Source organism: Tachysurus vachellii, chromosome 17 (assembly GCF_030014155.1).
Source record: "Tachysurus vachellii isolate PV-2020 chromosome 17, HZAU_Pvac_v1, whole genome shotgun sequence".
Classification (NCBI taxonomy): Eukaryota; Metazoa; Chordata; class Actinopteri; order Siluriformes; family Bagridae; genus Tachysurus; species Tachysurus vachellii.
Genome location: NC_083476.1, coordinates 18,413,305 through 18,431,487, shown reverse-complemented (window position 1 = coordinate 18,431,487; position 18,183 = coordinate 18,413,305). Strand labels below are relative to the sequence as shown.

At 38.4% G+C, this 18,183-nt stretch overlaps 1 protein-coding gene across 3 annotated transcripts in view; it reads right to left on the bottom strand.

Moving 5' to 3' along the window:
- Positions 1–1,594: 1,594 nt before the first annotated feature.
- gria1b (glutamate receptor, ionotropic, AMPA 1b) overlaps positions 1,595–18,183 on the bottom strand; it is a 78,374-nt gene continuing 61,785 nt past the window's right edge. The window contains exons 13-16 of one of the 3 annotated variants that reach the window (XM_060890961.1): positions 17,070–17,311; positions 14,583–14,697; positions 7,306–7,440; positions 1,595–3,360 (exon numbers count right to left, since the gene is read on the bottom strand). In XM_060890961.1, the coding sequence (XP_060746944.1) occupies positions 3,202–3,360; positions 7,306–7,440; positions 14,583–14,697; positions 17,070–17,311 (651 nt within the window). In that variant the 3' untranslated portion in view covers positions 1,595–3,201. Of the gene's footprint in view, positions 3,361–7,305; positions 7,441–13,966; positions 14,082–14,582; positions 14,698–16,351; positions 16,694–17,069; positions 17,312–18,183 lie in introns of those variants that run through there. The other 2 variants (XM_060890962.1, XM_060890963.1) reach the window with 2 other exon arrangements.

Genomic DNA, 18,183 nt, shown 5'->3' with positions numbered 1-18,183 from the left:
CACAAGTTTTCTTGGTCGTCCACATGGAAATAGTGAGCTGGAAGTGCTTTGATATCGTTTTCTAGCCTTGTTAACATCATCAGTCAGCTGCTTAGACGAAACAGTTCATGGATGGTGAGTGTTAGCACAAGGTTTCAAGAGTCAGACAATTTATTACACTCTAATAATTCTTGGCCTTCCTAACAAATCTTAATGAGTCAATTAATTTATTTGGAAGGATGTCGAAAGTTTTGCAATACTAAAAATGTCAATTTTATATATATATATATATATATATATATATATATATATATATATATATATATATATATATATGCATTGATACCCACAGAGAATGTTTACAAAAAAATTCAACAATTTACATATATGCAATACTGCCTGGGGTGCTAAAACTTTTACATACAACTTTAAAACTCTATGGTGTAAAAGAAATAAAACACTTTATATTATTGGAAAATAAGCTTTGATGTGGTATGTCATTTTTTGCGGAACAGCACCATTTGGTTTTTCTTCAATTTCTCCTCTGACAAATTTCTCGAGTGTAATGGAATGTGAGGTCTGTGTGTAGTTTGAAATGAAATATCATCTTCACAATCAAGTTCTACACTTTACTGAACTCCACACCAGTGTAATGCATGAAGTAAAAAAAAAAATGTATTCAGTGGTTAGCTCGAGGCAGTGGAGATGTTGCAGATGTGTCAAAACAGCAATATTTCCAAGTGTATTTCTGTACTGTGTAGTAAATGTGCATTAGGAATGGCACGGGCAGGTATGGCTTTAGTCCCAGCAGACAGAACTACGTTATTGAATACTGAAACACACGTGAAAGCCGCAGGCACTTTCTGGTGATTGACTTTGTGGAAAAAAACGAAAAAAAAAAAAACTGGCTACTTTTGCTGAGCGGCTTGTCTGGAAAGGCCAAGTCTATGGGGGAAATGAAAAAGAGAGAACAAATATGGCATTTGTTGAGATCGATAGCGAATTGCGAGAAGCATCAGAAAGAACTCCGCAGCGCAAAGGTCCCGTAAATAGTTATTTTATATGGATGCATTTCGGCGGTGGGAATAAAATCATCTGTTTTGCTGTTCGACTGAGCTGTTGGAGAGGAGGAGGTAAAACAGAACGCCACAATAGGGAGTAAATGAGCCTGAGTGAAGCGCATAACCCTGAGCACCCAAGCACAATCCAGTCTGAAATGAGGATTTGAAGAAGCAATTGTGAAAGAATTACCGCTTTAAATTCGATTCACCTTTCTTGTGAAAATGTGTGTGGCAGAGAAGGAAAGAGAGAAGGAGAAAGAGAGAGAGAGAGAGAGAGAGAAGGAAGGACCTTTGATCCACAAACCCACCATTGTGCTTAGAAAAGTTTATTTCTGAGCAACACATGTCAACATATTTTTTTTGGAACAGTTTCAGAATTCAGACTCACCTGTGCGGTTTCTGAAAGGTATTTTGTAACACTGACATGTGTAAAAAGTTACAAGACAGCCCTGAAAAGGATTTCAAAAGAAATCTACAGCATCAAAATAAAATAAAAAAAAAAAAAAAAAAAAAAAAAAAAAAAAAACAACATGAAGGAAACAATATACAGAGGGGATAAAAACTGCACCATAAATACAGGAGCAAAAATAAATGAAAACAATCTATCAAACCACCACAAATGTACGACATCATATTCTTTTTTCTTGTTAGTGGAAATGACGTTATTTATATGTGTATTTATTTCTTTTCTTTTTTCCTTTTTTAAAAATCAATGCCGGTATAAAAAAAAGGAAACGATCTATTCTACAGGTATCGTAACCACGTGGCCTCCACTGCGTTGTGGCTACAGTGTGCCGTAGAGTTTATAGAGGAAACTTACAGAAGGTTGCTGATGATCTGAGGCTAGAAAGCTGAAAAGGTGACGTGACGTTGCAGTTGTGCAAAATGATCTCTTGTGCTTTACGGCGTCGTTCTATGTAGCACAATTTAAAAAATGTTGAAAAAATAAAGAGCTTTGCTGGCCATGTTGAAAATTTTTTCTCATCCAGCGGCCGTGTCTCCTAGCCCCGCCCCTTCCTCTACGCAAGTTAGGATTTTCTCTAATTATACTACAGAACAGTGTTGAATAGTGAATAAGTATTCGATTTGTGACGCACCCCTCGAACCGTGACCAATTTAAACGTCGTAAAGCATTTGGTTTGAGGTTTAAGGAATATAAGACTTAGGATGCTACTATTAGCCTTTGTGTCCACTGTAATATGTGGGAATAAAATCTTTGAAAAAATTTGATGGAGCTACTTATTTAACTCACATCAATCATTACTCCTGATGCTGCTAAAGGCAGTATTTCCTAAGTGTTTTCAAGGTATTGCATCAACAGCGTCCAATTCATCCCATTTCCTTCAGCGGTTTTCTGCACATCTCCAGTCGCACGCTCGGTCTTTCCAACACATTACAGAGCACTCTGGGATGGACACGCTCGTAAAACTTTGCTCAAGCGTGAAAAAATGTAAACAACACGTGGAAAAAATGCTGGATGAAAACATTTGAATGCGCTGTTTTTTTTTGTCTTTTTGTCTTAGCTTGGGCTCTGACTCTCCTACGCTTTCACATGCTCTCTAGATTGCTCTTTCTCCGAGATCTAATCACAGCTCGGAGACTGCGAGCAGGTGATTCATCATGTACGCCAGGGCAGAAGGAGACAGAGCACAGGATATGACAAGTGCGAGCGATCAGCTCCTGTTTTTTTTTCATTCTGGAGGGATCTCATCGGGGCTTCGGAGGGGGTTTGGCTGGTGACTTTAATGAGGGTGATGAGACAAACAAATGCATCATACTTCATCAGCATGGGGGTTTCAGGGGGAAGGAACTATACACGAGCAGGTCAACAAGAAACAAAATAACAGGATCGTCGTCATCAAGACACTGACAAATCAAACGAGACCAAACAAAAGTCGTACATAGTGTTGTAGTCATAGTGCAAGTGTCACTATTTATCCAGCTTCGGTGTTAAAGTCTCCGAAGAAAACGATGCTTCATACAAAAAAACTCCCATTCAGGTTCCTTATTGCACCAGATAAGCAAAAAACTCATCAAACGTCTATTAGAAAAAGATTTCCGCCCATTCTGTTCTCTCATCGTGAGTTCAGAGTGTAAAACGAGTTAGTCCTTCTTTTGGCTGAAGTTCACGTGTTTTTATGCGTTTTCTGTCCAGGGGCATTTACATGCCGCCAGTGTTGATTCCCATGCCGGCTGCTTGGCCCATGCAGGGCAGAGTCTGTGCCGCTTTGGGAAAATCGTGAGCCACCACACGGCCGTTCTCACCTCCGCTGCCCATGCGGCTCAGGCTGGAGCCCAACATTGCTGCATCGATGATTTGCTACAAGACACAGACCACAAGCACCATTTTTACACAAAATCCAGATTTATCTTTCGATTTAAAGTGTATATGTGTCATATTACATTTTTTGGTTTTTTTTATTGTTAAAAAAAAAAAAAGGTCTAAATCCGGGTCGATTGCCACTCGAAGCTGTATATCTACAGGCTGTGGTGGAAATTCATGCCTCACTTGAGCTGTATACGTCTGTCAATATGGCAGCCTTGCACAATAATTCAGCAGTTAGAAAATAATTAGGACAATAAAAGAAATGATGCTATCCGGGAAGCCACTCGCTCCCGCATTAGTTTCACATAATGAAACCCTGTAGGCTTCAAACAGGAGCTAATGATGTGGCTGTCAGGCTTCAAATTCAAATCCAGCACACTTCACTGCTTCAGAGAGGATAATGTTTCCCCTGCTGATGCCGTCCAATTGGCCTTCTAGGAGATGAGATTTCTGCAATGTTTTAAACTTCGGTGCTGCTGAAGTCTCAATTCTGATTGATCAAAAGAAGTTGATTAATTTTCTGTAAAAGCACGGCTACAGCAATAATTCCAACTGCAAGGCAAATCCCAGGTTCATAATAATGAGTTTCTTCTAATACATAATTGTTTCTATGGTAACAACCGCCTTGATGTAACGCTCCCAGTTAACCTACGTGCTGATACGGTGATGTTCTGGTAAGAGGTATTTGCTTTCATGATCTGTATAACCTCAGTCAGGGATTTCAAGGGGTGATGCTAGCTACTGTAGCTAGTGGCCACATTACACATTAATAGCCTTATATTTACTATCAGATCTTGTTCATATTTCAAATTACTGTAGATTCATACATCTCTATCACATCAGTGAGGGATTTTTCCAGGGTAACTCTTGCCAGCTACTCGTTTATACTTAATAATTTTATATTGACAAATCTGGTTTAGTTATCATTAAATAATCGTTAACCCAACATTTTACAGCTTTCTAGTCACCTTGGCTAGTCTATAAAATGTAAAATGTAAATGTGAGCTTAATGTAAGGAATTTTGCTAATAACCTTGGCCAAAGGTTAGCTAAAGGTTAGCAGTTAGCTTAGTCAAGCTTGCTAGCAACCTTGGCTAATGGTTTAAAAAAATGTAACAATTAGCCTAATGTAAGTATGTTTTGTAGCAACTTAGGCTACTGTTTTCTATATTACAACAGTTAGCCTAATGTAAGGAAGGTTAATGTTTTAAAAACAGGTGAACTTGTTTTAATAAATTGTTGTTTCTATGGTAACAATATGCTCACTTGCATTCACAATTTCTGTACTGTTTGGTTTCAACTTTAGTTAAATGAGTTAATTCCTACTTTGTAGCTTCATCCCTCTCTATCACCCGTGTCAGGGATTTTGACAGCTAACTCATGCTAACTGGTGGTTTAAACTTAAATCATTTTAAACATAATATTAATTAGCTTACTAGAACCTTGCTTTAAGTATATATTTAGCTTAATTTGGACAGGTTTTCTTGAAACAATGGCTAAAGGGTTACAAAACTAATCAGTTAACCTAATGTTATCATGTTTGCTAGCAACCTTGGCTACTGTTATACCAAATGATAACAATTAGCCTAAAATATATATTTGATATGGTGAAGATATTTATATTAAAGAAGCCCATAAATGCCACTAGCTCGAAAAAAAAAAAACCCAAAAAAATCAAAATTGGGGTTGATGGGAAAAATGACTGTTCATAAATGTTCTAATGAACAGTAAGTGATAATCAGAACTTGTTTCACAGATGTTCTGCAACATTAGCCACAACTATGAACTAATTAAATCGTATGTCATGATATTCTTTAATAAATATAATACGGCTAGTGCTGATATATCTGCTGTAGTGTGACAGTAATAAATGACCAGGAGACATTCACAGACTCTGAGAGGATTCAGGCTATGATAAAGATATCAGACAACACGCTAGTTAATGCTAGAACAGTGTAATTACGTCTAGCAAATTAAAACATATCATTAAAATGATTTGGTGAGCACATCACTAATGACTGTTGTCAAATATTAGGGAATAAGAAGCTATTTTCATAAATGGACACTACTGCGTACGGAGAAAATGGCGCTTTTAAGACCACATGGTTCCACTGGTAATTGAATCTAAATTTGTCACTGTTTTTTTTTCTTTTCTTTTCTGATGGCTGAGAAGGAAGGAAGGAAGTGTGGACCACGATTAGAAAAAAAACAAATCACAGCAGGAGGGCTTCTATATCGCACTCGCCCACTGTTACCTCTTTCCTACTAACACCCTGTGTTGAGAATGAGGGCGGTCACGTTCTTATAATCACGCTGTGTATTTCACACTGATGAACTTCATCCAAGATACGGATGTTGGAGGGGATCCTTATTCCGGGAAAAAAAAAATGGAGGAATAGCCTGTGATTTGAGAATTACTTTAGAGTTTAGCTCAGTATCACATTTTAGATTCTGTGTTCTAGTGAAAATAAATTAGAATAAAATAATTAGAAGAAGATTTTTTCCTAGACAAAAAGAAAAAGACAAAAGGTAAAAACAGACATTTGTATGGTATAAGCTCTACTTTAGTCACTGCTAATCCCTCATAAACTCAATCAGGGACTTTGAAGGCTAACTCTTGCTAGGAAGTAGCTACTTTACACACTACTAGCCTTATATTTACTATCAAATCTGGGTTATAGTTCTAATTACCATTAAATCATATTTAGCCACATTGAGTACAATGAAACAAAATGAAGGCATTAAAGTAAGTAACTTTGCTAGCAACCTTGACTAGTGGTTTAAAAAATGTAACAGCTTAAAGTTCTCGTTTGCTACCAACCTAGGCTAATGATTTACAGACTGTAAGAGTTACAGTAGCTCAATATAAGCAAGTTTGCTAGCAACCTTGGCTAATTGTTCACAAATTGTAACAGGTTAGAGTTGGTAACTTTGCTAGCAACCTTGGCTAACAATTTACAAAATGTAATATCTGGTCTAACGGAAGCATGAAAAAAAAAATATTAACAAAATGTCTATAAACTGTAACAATCAGCTTAAAGTTAGCAGGTGTCTTAGTAACATTGGCTAATGGTTTACAAACTGTAACAGTTAGTCTAACGTAAGTAAGTTTAGCTGATATAAGCAAGCAATATGTGACAATACAATAGCCATTAGCCTATAAGCATCTATCTTTCTCTAAAATCCTTGGATTATGATTATTAATGAGAAGATCAAAACATCAACTCAACAACAAACAGACCATTTTGGCCTGGCATTATCAAGGTAAATATTAATATTAAAATGTGTTCCCTTCGTAAATATGAAAAAAAAGTGAGTGACCTTGGAACAACCTTTACATAACTGGCCATTTTATTAGGAACATAATGATCCCTGATGCAATTTTTTAAGCAGGTAATCTCAATGCATAAATTAATGCAGATACAGGTCAAGAGCTTCAGCTTATGTTCACATCAAATATCAGAATGTTTACAAAAAGTGATCTTAGAGATTTTGACCGTGGCATGGTTGCTCTTGCCAGATGGGCTAGTTTGAGTATTGCAGAAACACCTGGTATTTTCACACACAACACTATAGAATGGTCTGAAAAATGAATAATCTCCAGTTCTGGATGTATATACGAGCATGGACAGACTAGTTTCAGCTGACATGAAGGCTATGATAACTTAAATAACCATTGAGAAGAAAATCATGTCAGAATGCACAACATGTCAAACCTTGAGAGTGAATGGGTTACATCAGCCAAACTCCAAGCCACACCATGTTCCAGTCTCAGACAAGATCAGGAATAATGAGACACCAGTGGACATATTTTTTCTCCAATGCTCAGGTGTTCCTTTTAAACTGCACATTATGTAACATATTTGCTATAAAACCTGTGTAGGAACAAAACATTAGGGGTAAAATAAAGTATATGTGTAACACTATTTTCCTTACACACCTTCATTCTCCGAGACTGGATTCTGGACTTGTAACAGAACTCGACCAAGGCCACCAACATGGCTAGCCCCAGTCCTCCAATCAGGATGTAGAAAACCCCTGCCACATTACTGAGGCTCAGGGCACTGGTCTTATCCTGAACAGCACAGAGAATACAGTCAGTACATACAAATACATACAACACACTCACTGACACTGACACACACACACACACACACACACACACACACACACACACACACACACACACACATGCATTCACCAAAGGACACGTATCCTATTTAGGCTAGCAAAAAACATACAAGGAAATTTACTGTTTTGAGATACAATATAGTATATACAGTAGTACTATACTACAATATAATACATATTGTCTTTAAATCTCAGCTACAGATTTGAATAAATAGCTAGTAGTAATAAAACTATCTAGTAAACACTTTTCTGAAGCATGCAGACAGAGACAATCTCATGCACAAATCACAAGCTGGAATAACACATATCACTCCTCAGAACATGACAGTTTCATCTTCTTTCTGCAGACTTAAATGTTTAAGAAAATATCTAACACAAAACATATTTAAACATTTCACCAGTGTACAATTTAAGCAGCCTCTACTTTTAAAGGGCATACAGTAGCTGAGAGGAATCGTTCTAAAGGACTTGGGAGTTGGGAATTAGGAGATAGAGCATACTATATAATGTCTCATACGTAAGCTACGGGCTGTGAACACTTTCTCTGTCCCCATGGTGGTGGCCATTACATGTCATTCCGTTGGGGAAGCAGAAATCAGTGGCATGCATAAGTTTTAAGACCATTTTTTTTGGTGGTCTCATCCATCAGCATGCACATTTCTTTTACAGCGGCTGACATAAGTATTCACCCCACTTGTACTTCTGACATTTTGTAAGGAACTGAAATGGAGACAATTAGATTATATATCTATGAGTCTACACAAAATAAACCATAATACTGAAATAATTGCTTCTTAGAATAACACCCTTCTTAACCAAACATTGATTTTTGATGGACATGGCATTTATGCATCCATTTTCTGTTTGCTTATTCTAAACAGGGTCAAAGGTAAACTGGAGCCTATCAAAGGGGACTTGGGACACAAGGTAGGGGACACCCTGGACACAACCAACACAGTGCACACATCAGACAATTTAGAGATGCCGATCAACCTACAGAACATGTCTTTTGGACTGGGGAAGAAAACCTGAGTATCCAAAGAATGGAGGGCAAATCAAACCACTGAGCCCCAGAGGTACAAAACGCTAAGCAAAATATGGATTCAAGGATTAATTTCCAGATATTTTCCAGAATACAAGAGGACACTAAACCATCACAGTCATATGTGGGTCTGTTATAATGGGGGCGTGCGGACAGATTTATTTGTGCGTCCGTTACTTTTAGATATGCATACAGTATGCTGTTTGTTGACTTATGTGACTAATGGCACTTTTTTTCACCAAGAGTTTCACAGCAACAGGGGTGAATACTTGTGAAACCCCAACATTGTGTGTGTAAATATTCTTAAATCTATATATATATTGTTCATCCCACATTTGATATTATGGGCTATTTTGTGTGGACTCATGTTATATAATTTCAGTTACTTCCAGTTGCGTGTGCAAAATGTGGAAAAGTTGAAGAGGGGTGAATACTTATGCAAGGCACTATAAAACATAGACACGGATAGATAGCATTACTGATCTCTCTGGGGAAAAGCAATCAAGTGAGGGATTTCTCAGTGATTTTACATTACTCTCCAAACTGTCTTTTACTCATATGTAGATGGTGGATGAATCTTCTCCTATATGGTGATCAGACTTGAATAGATTAAGGTACCACGATTAATAAAAGTGCACCTATTAAACGTCACAGGCTTTGACATTAGATCCCAGTGAATAATTTAAGCACATCTGCCCAAAGCTGCCCCTGGAGCTCCAGCACCCTGCAGAGTTTAGTTCAAGCCTCTATCTAACACACCCTGGTTCTTTCTCTTTGTACACGGATTACTGAGTTAGTCAGATTGGATTGCTGATGGTTCGACATGATCCAGGATTTTTTTTTTTCCTTGAAGCAGTTGCCAGAACAAGAAGCCCATAAGATCAAACCTGTGAGATCAGATCATGCTGTTAGGGTGCTTTCTGTTAGTTTTGCCATTGTTCCAATTCCTTTATTGATTATGAACAGTGGATATAAAAAAGTCTACACACCCCCACATCAAAATAAATCATGTCAGAACTTGATTTATTTATTCTGAAGCCCCATTTGATTTTATTGCACCACTCAAGTGTTTTTGAGTAAGAGTCTTGACTTGCCAATATTTTCCTGCTCTTTCTTGCAAAAACCTTCTAGATCCATCAAATTAAAAGGGCATCTCCTGTTTCATATCACTCCAGGAAACGTTTGGGGTCAGTCATTCGAAAATACTGATCTACTTTTGGTAAAGCCGTTTCTTTGTTGATTTGAATGTATACATTGGGTCATACACCTAAAGGACTAAAATCAACTATTATTTGTAGATATGAGTGATTCTTTGTTTTACAACCCATGATTTTAGTAACTGTTGTGTTTACTGTGCTCTTTGTGCATGTTTTGGTGCAGCTCTGACTCCCAGCCAGAGGTTCTGACCTACCCTGATCCCACCTCCACCTCGATTTCATCATCACTGTTCTCCTATATACAGTATATATATAAAATTCTATAATTTTCTCGGCTAAGTCTTTCCTTAGCCCCATTATAAAGGTACCAACTCACTGAATCCTGAGCTATCACTCTGTGTGGCTCAACCCTAGACTGGGTCGTAACACCTGCTACCACCACCATGCTGCACTGTTAGTCTGGCATACCTTTTGGAATTGAAGAATTATCAGAAATTTTTCCACATAGTTTGAGGTGATTTACTTAAGAGAGGATGTTTTTTGTGACCAAGGCTGTCCGTCTAGCCGTCCTGGCCCAGAGCCCAGACAAGTGAAGAATAGGAGAGATTATTGTCACATTCAGAGAGCAGTCAACATGTCAGATATTCCTGCAGCTTGGTGGAGACACCATGGTGCTTCATTTTCTCCGTTTGTTGATCGATACCTTTCAACATTTGAGATACCCAGCATGCTTTGCAGCCCATGGATCCAGCAGTCGGGATGAAACCATGATGATGTGAAGAAAATCTGGCGTGGTTTATTTTGGTTTCAATTTTTAGGACAAATAAACAGCCATTTTAACAGGAGTGTGTAGACATTTTATAACCTTTGTATTCCATAATCGTACAACTCTGTTTATTGCACAGAACTTCTAGCTCTAGTGGCTTTGAAACTGAAGATATTGGGATATTAAGTTTCTAATTCATATATGTGTGGAATAGAATTATTTGATTTACATGTCTACAATTTGCTTGCTCTTATTTTTCTACTTGAAATTTTTCAAATTAGCCGATATTATAGTAGATTTTACTTCATTAGTGTTATTATAGTGTAAGCCAGTTGTTCAGTGGTGCTCTCGTTTAATATGTACATGTGATATATGTGGATTAACGTGAATAAGCAGGTTGCAGCTCAGTTAAATAGGCTGAATCACTATAAGTCTTTGCTATGAATAGGGATCTTTAATTAAAATGTACTTTGGCATGGGAATGTGTTATGAAGGCCTAATTAAGATGTACTGCCTTTAGCTCCCCTGGTATTACGGTATAAAAGTCTCTATATTGAACATTACAGTTCACATTTTTTTTCTGGATCATTCTATATCTGACTTTGTTTTATTTGTCACATATACATTAAAGCACAGTGAATGTCCTTCTTCACATATGGCAGCTCTGATGGTTGGGGTCAGAACGCATGGTCAGCTATAATACAGCACCCCTAGAGCAGTGAGAGTAAAGGACCGTGCTCAAGGGCCCAACAGTGGCAGCTTGGTTGCTTGAACCCCGATCTTCCAAGCAACAACCCAAAGCCTTAATCACTTGAGCCACCACTTCCCCTGCACTATATCCTACTACAACCCAGGCATGTATTCCTCAGAAACGAGCACACGTTAACCAAAATATGGTTATACATACTAATTTCAGCTGAGAAATGAAATAGCAAATTGAAAGCACAAATTAAATAAAGTACAGTATGCTCACCTGTGAAGATTTCATGACCTGGTTTAGAATTTTGATGATGAGTTTGAGTAGTAGCATTTTAATTAGCCATTGTTAATATTACCGATCATTGTTGCTATCTCAATATACACTCATCGTCCACTTTATTAGGCTCGTACACCTGCTCATTTATATGGTTATCCAGCTAAATGCATTACATATTGCTGATGCAGGTCAGAAACCACTGGTCTCCTAGGATTTATTTTTTTTTATTTCAAATAAAAAATAAAAATAAACATCAGTGTTAGTATTCATGAAAATTCTTAGTACAAAGAGTTTCTCCTACTGACAAAATTCTTAGAAATGTGGCCGTTTCCACTTAGAATTATAGAGAAGATCAAAATAAAGTAAGGATTATTTTTGTGCTCAATCATTTTAGAGACACAGCACAGAAATATATATATATATATATATATATATATATATATATATATATATATATATATATATTCTGCCGCTATGTCATTTAGAGATACTCTAACATCTCTGAAACAGAGCCAAAATGCCACAGCGGCAGAAAATTGTCTCTATGACATTTCTGTGCTGTGTCAGAGATGTTTACATTTACATTTATTACATTTACAGTATAACATACAGATGTTAGAACATCTGTAATATGATCGGTCACGAACGTAATCCCTACACGGTATAGTCTCAAATATCTTAACGTAGAGACAAAGTGAAGGTTTATAATAGACCAGATTTTAAAAACGCTCCTTTTTTTATTATTGGCCAACCAATCACAGTGTTCAAAAGAATGTGTCATACCTAGTAACAGGGTTTAGCCCCGCCTCCTCTCTAAGATAAAAGTTGTTTTTTTCCTAGTTAGAAATTTTGAAGCTAAATCGGGAGCTCTCTGAGATCATTCTGAGACTCTTTATGAATACGGGCCCTGATATGACAGGTGGAAGAGAGAGGTCAAGGGAGAAGAGCCAGATTGTTCCAAGCTATGGTAAACACTCTTTCCAACCATGGTGAGCAGAAAAGTATCTCAGGTGTGTATCACAGGTTGAACCTTGATTAATATTCTGCTACAAAAGCAGCAGATCACATCTGGTTCCACTTCTATCAAGCCATCAGATATCAGAGGCTACAAGAGGTAAAGAAAAACATCTGTTGGTCTTATTCCAGTCCTTAAATATCCAACTGTTTTCCTAATACAGTGGTCCTTGAGCATATATGACTTTTCCAATCACATTTTCCTGGTTGGAATGATCACGATTAGTAAATCTAGCTATATTAACTTGAATTTATGAAGTTGGAACAAAACTCTGCAGGTTCTTAGATCTCTAGAAAGGAGCAGAGGCATCTCTGATTAAATAAACAGTGCTGATGATTTCTAACTTGGTAGTCGATAGGCATCGACGATACAGTGACGCTTTACTAATATCTGAATTTGTAGCCAGGTTCGGTTTCGATTTTTGCAGCTAACTTTGATCAAAACGGATCGACATAATCCAAATTCAATCAGAGTAAATGAATATAAATACAGATATAGATTATTTAACCCTCGTGAACAGTGACTTAACATTGGACCCAGAGCTTTGAAGTTTCTACAAATCCAGTGTAACTGTATAAATGATTTTTAAACACTCTGGTTGTTTATTTATCTATTTTTAATCTGTTATCAGTAACTTTTTTTCTTTACTGACCATACAGGCTACAATCTTGTGCACTTTTCTGTTGGCTCCTAAGACCGTGGCTCATGAATTCAAAGCTCATATTTGATTGACTAAGTCGTCAGGAAGCCAAAGGAGGAAAATAACTTTTTTTTTTCATGTCCTATATCCTTCCCCCTTTTGGTGAACGGCTTTTTTTTCTACCAGTTGAGTCGAGTTTTATTCACGGTTACAGAATAATTTTTTTGTTTTTTCCTTTTATTATTTTTTTCTTTCCTCGGCTGTTCCTCTTTAGGGGTCGCCACAGCGGATCATGTGGACTGCACATTAGATTCGGCATGTTTTACACCGGATGCCCTTCCTGACACAACCCTCCAATTTGTATCTGTCAATGAGAGCACGGGATCCTGACGCTGGAGAATAATTGCTGATTTGAAACAGCGGAGCAGAGAACTTTTCTGTAACGTCTCGTATTACCATTAGCAAGACGCCAAAAAACAATGATGTAGCAACCCAGAAAACCCCTTTCCGTGCTTGGGCTTCCTTCCTGGCAGGTTATGTGAACACATATAAAGGCCACTGGGTCATTTTGACAGCACAGTACATAAGGGTTAAACATCCCATGATGTGAAAATCTGCAAATGGCTACATTTCCAGAGGTGCTTATCTAACACACACCTACCTAGAGTAGTGTATTATTGAAAATTTCATTACCGTGAGCGATGAGACAGGCTAAAGTGTGTGTGTGTGTGTGGTTGTGTTAAGGTAAAGGGCAGATTGGAGACAGAGAGCAGGCAGTTGCTGTGTACCAGGGGGTGGGGGATGAGTGGGCTTTCTGCTTAAGCTCTGAGGCTTGTTCACTACAGTGAGGCAAAGCACCAATGCTGGAACTAACCTTTCTTCCGGAGTCCTTGCTTCCGCACTCGCCTTTATCGTACCACCATTTGTTTTTCAGTTTGTCTAAGACGGCCTGCTCATTGAGCTTCAACACCGCTAGGTTTACGGGGATTCTTCAACCAGGGAAATAACATAAATAACATTACCCATGTTATCTTATGTTATTCAGCATTTAAGTAAACACACACCTATACAGTATGTACTAGTGTTCTACATGGCTAGAGCTAGATTGAAAAAAAAAGAGGAAAAAAAAATAGCTTAATCACAAGTTTGAATAAATGTGTCAGTGCCAAAGTGATATGCATTAATACTCCATCTAGCTTTGTTGCCTTTCTCCCTAGTGCAAGATGTGTATTACTATATCACTTTGGGTAACCGGCAAAATGTGGAAACACTCGGATAGTTTTTCAGGTGGTTGCAAAATATTCAATTAGAATTTGTTTAATTTTTTTTTTGGAGGATGATGTGTTTGTCAGATCCAGATCGGGTTCAAGCGAACAGCCCCGTACTGCATGAGTACGGGTCTACGGATGTACGAGTGTTTGGTGTGCGTAGTTGCCGGTTACCCCTCCACCGTAGTGGTTACCCGCTGGATAGCTCATACTGGGGCTGACCTTGGAATCACCTCCCCCGCTGCCGCACTCGCCCTTGTCGTACCACCATTTGTTTTTCAATTTGTCCAACAGGCCCTGCTCGTTCAGTTTTAACACTGCCAGGTTTACTCGGTTTCTTGAAATGATAATAAAATAATCGGGGTCAGCGTCAGTGGTGAGAATGGGACAGCGAGGCAGAGGTTGTAGGAAATGAAACGTGAGTCAATCATAAATTAAATAAATAAAAAGCAAACTGATTGTCTGATCGTGTGCCTGTTTCTACAAGACCTTTTTCTTGTCTTGTGTTGTGTGATGTTCAGAAAAAAAAAATGTAGTGTGAACAGATTTTACCAAGCAAGACATGGATTCCCGGGAAGGTTAGAGGAGGCATTAGCAACGCTCTGGATTTAAGCTTATTCTGATTTTTGATTGTGGTTGTCGAATTGCTTCAGCAGGTCAAAGGAGATTCTTTTTGATGAAATCCGATCAAATCCGTGAACTGCGGCAGAGCGTTGTTAATACCCCGGCTCCGCCCTTTACCCAGACTTCATGTGCTCCAGCTCCGGCGCTGTTACAGGGAAGCCCTTCCACTGCGTGGCAGAGAGTGCCGCTGGGAAGGAAAGCGAACAGACCACTCAGGGTCTGCTCTGCTCCCAGGCAACAGTGTCTTTCTCAGTAAAACCTCTCTTTCTGAGCCCTCCCTGTGTATGACAGGGGGGTTAGAAAGAGGTCGGCTTATGGGTGACTAACAGAAAGCCAGACTGCATTCATGAGCGTTAGATTCTGAAATTCACTGCTTTGGAAGAAAGAGTAACAGGCGTAGAGGAGAGGAGTCAAACAGACGAATTTTACAGACTCTTTTGCCCCGTAGCGAGCGCCTAGTTATTAGTGCTTTTACTGTAGGCACTTTTAGCATGACACTAGCACAACAATTGGACCCTAAATAGCTTAACAACAAAAGTCAACGAGAGGATTTAAAAAATTTAGCATCAGATTTTGTGAGAATTTCGGGACTTGTTTATCAAACGAATTAAATGACATCTGATTAATTCAAAGGAGAATTTCCAGAAAAATGTTTTAATACCTCAAGAGCTCCTGTCTTTGTGTAAATTTACACATATAAAAAAAACCCTCACTAATGCGACCTGTTTTTCCTTCGATTTATTATTTATTTAAACCGAACCCACAAATTTAAGTTGGTCATTCCAAGGTCATATTAATGGCTTAAAAGGCTAGCCAATCGATCGAGACAAAAGTAACGGCACCCCATAAAAATATTTGTTCCTTTTAATTTGGAGGCAATCTTTAGTTTTTTTCTATGCTGAGGAGTTTTTCAAGCGTCACTAAATGGAAATCGCCTGAGCCGTAAATGTGCTTTAAATGTACTTTAAGTTTGGTGTAAATATATTACAGCAATAACTTTTTATAAATTAAATTTTTAGTATGTCAAAACACTTACATACAACTTTATTAAAAGATAAAATGAGGGCTTTTGTTTAAAAACATGAATAAAACCCCGAATAAATTCTGACCAATCCTAGATTTCAGCTGCAGTTATTTTGTTCCTCCTGACCATATTTTCTGAACAAAATCTGGTTTTATTTAAAAAATAAATAAATAAATAAATAAATAAACACATTATGATCCAGCACAGAATAAAGCAGTTATTGAAGATGAGCGAACGAATGAAATAAATACGCTCTCATGGTAATCCACATGAATAATCTTCTTTATCCTGGAAGCTGTGAACACCTACAGGACTCGCATTTACGGAAAATTAAACCGCCTGATACTTTATTCCGTCTTTAAAGCAGTGCTGATTTACAGCGCAGACACTTATTGTCCAGAAAAAAGTACAGTATCTGATGGAAAACACCATACTACAAAGAAAAAGACTTGGTGAGGAGACATGAATGAGGGTAATGGTCAACAAATGAAGGTGACGAATTTAAAAACATTTCCGATTTTCAGATCTACGCTAACGTTAACGCGTTAGCCAGGTTATAAGTTTTGCTAGATGCTTTCTGTGCGATGTCTGTGAAAATGACGTTTGGCTGAACGCCAGGGAGAGTTCAGCATACTGCCATGGTGGAAGTCATGAAATGGGATGGAGTGACATCATAGAGTGAATCCTGAAGGAATCGATAAAAAGAAGAGTGTCAATGCGGCATGTTAATGTATGAAGGTGTGACACGTAAGGGATAGAAATAGGTGCGTGAGGAATGGTTGTTCACAGGACCAGATATGAGGACAGTCACAAATATTCCAATGTATCAAAGTGTAGAGAGATTACTCAGGAAAACAGGAGATCATACTGTAGCTAGGGTTAGGATTCGATTTCAGAGATATCGTTACATAAGGATACAAGATTGACAGTCATTTGGAAATGAAAGCAAAATGTTTTCCAGGGAAATCTCTCCAGTTTTCAGGATTATAAGACATAATACTACAGAACGAAATCTACTAGCACTTTAATTCTGATTAGTAAATATGAATACAAGTTTGTACCTTAAGTCAGATCCTTTAGGAGTGGCGACCCCATACCCCTTTGAGTCAAGGTTTCCGCCCACCTTCATGGTATCGCAGGGTTTACGCTGCTCGATGTACTCGTTCATGGTGGACTCCAGCAGATAAGCGTATTTGGACTTGCGCACTCTCTTCACTCCCTCGTCGGTGGTCTTTACAAACACTGAGGGATCTGCAAACTTCATGTAGGACCACATCTTCTCAAATACGGCTATTTTTGATCTCTGGGGGCAAAATGTTTTTTTTTATTAAACCTTTTATATATAAGAGTGGAAAAAGTGATTTAGGACTAGTACAACACTACTATGTCATTATTCAAATGTAAAGAAGAAGTGGGCGTGGCTTAACCTGGAAACACTGGATGAATCTAGAGATCTAGAGGCAGCAGTTCCTGAACCTTAACTACATCACTTGGTGTTTAGAATCGATCCCAGAAAATGGTGCGGTGTTTGTAAATACCTGTAATGCTGTCTAAATGATGTAGTTGGTCAGTGTGTCCTAAAATACACCCAGAATATTCACCTTTTCCAGTGTTTAAACTACAGAGACTCTGAACAGACAGTTAGTAAGGATGAATGAACGAACGCTGTACATTTACATTTTACATTTACAACATCTGGAAGAGGGGGCACGGTGGTGGCTTAGTGGTTAGCACGTTCGCCTCACACCTCCAGGGTTGGGGGTTCGATTCCCGCCTCCGCCTTGTGTGTGTGGAGTTTGCATGTTCTCCCCGTGCCTCGGGGGTTTCCTCCGGGTACTCCGGTTTCCTCCCCCGGTCCAAAGACATGCATGGTAGGTTGATTGGCATCTCTGGAAAATTGTCCGTAGTGTGTGATTGCGTGAGTGAATGAGAGTGTGTGTGTGTGCCCTGCGATGGGTTGGCACTCCGTCCAGGGTGTATCCTGCCTTGATGCCCGATGACGCCTGAGATAGGCACAGGTTCCCCGTTACCCGAGATAGTTCGGATAAGCGGTAGAAGATGAATGAGTGTGAGCATCTGGAAGACGCCCTTATCCAGAGCGATGTACAAAAGTGCTTTTAAGTCTTTATCAGTGAATACATTAACACTGGTTCACTGGGTTACACACTTAGGATT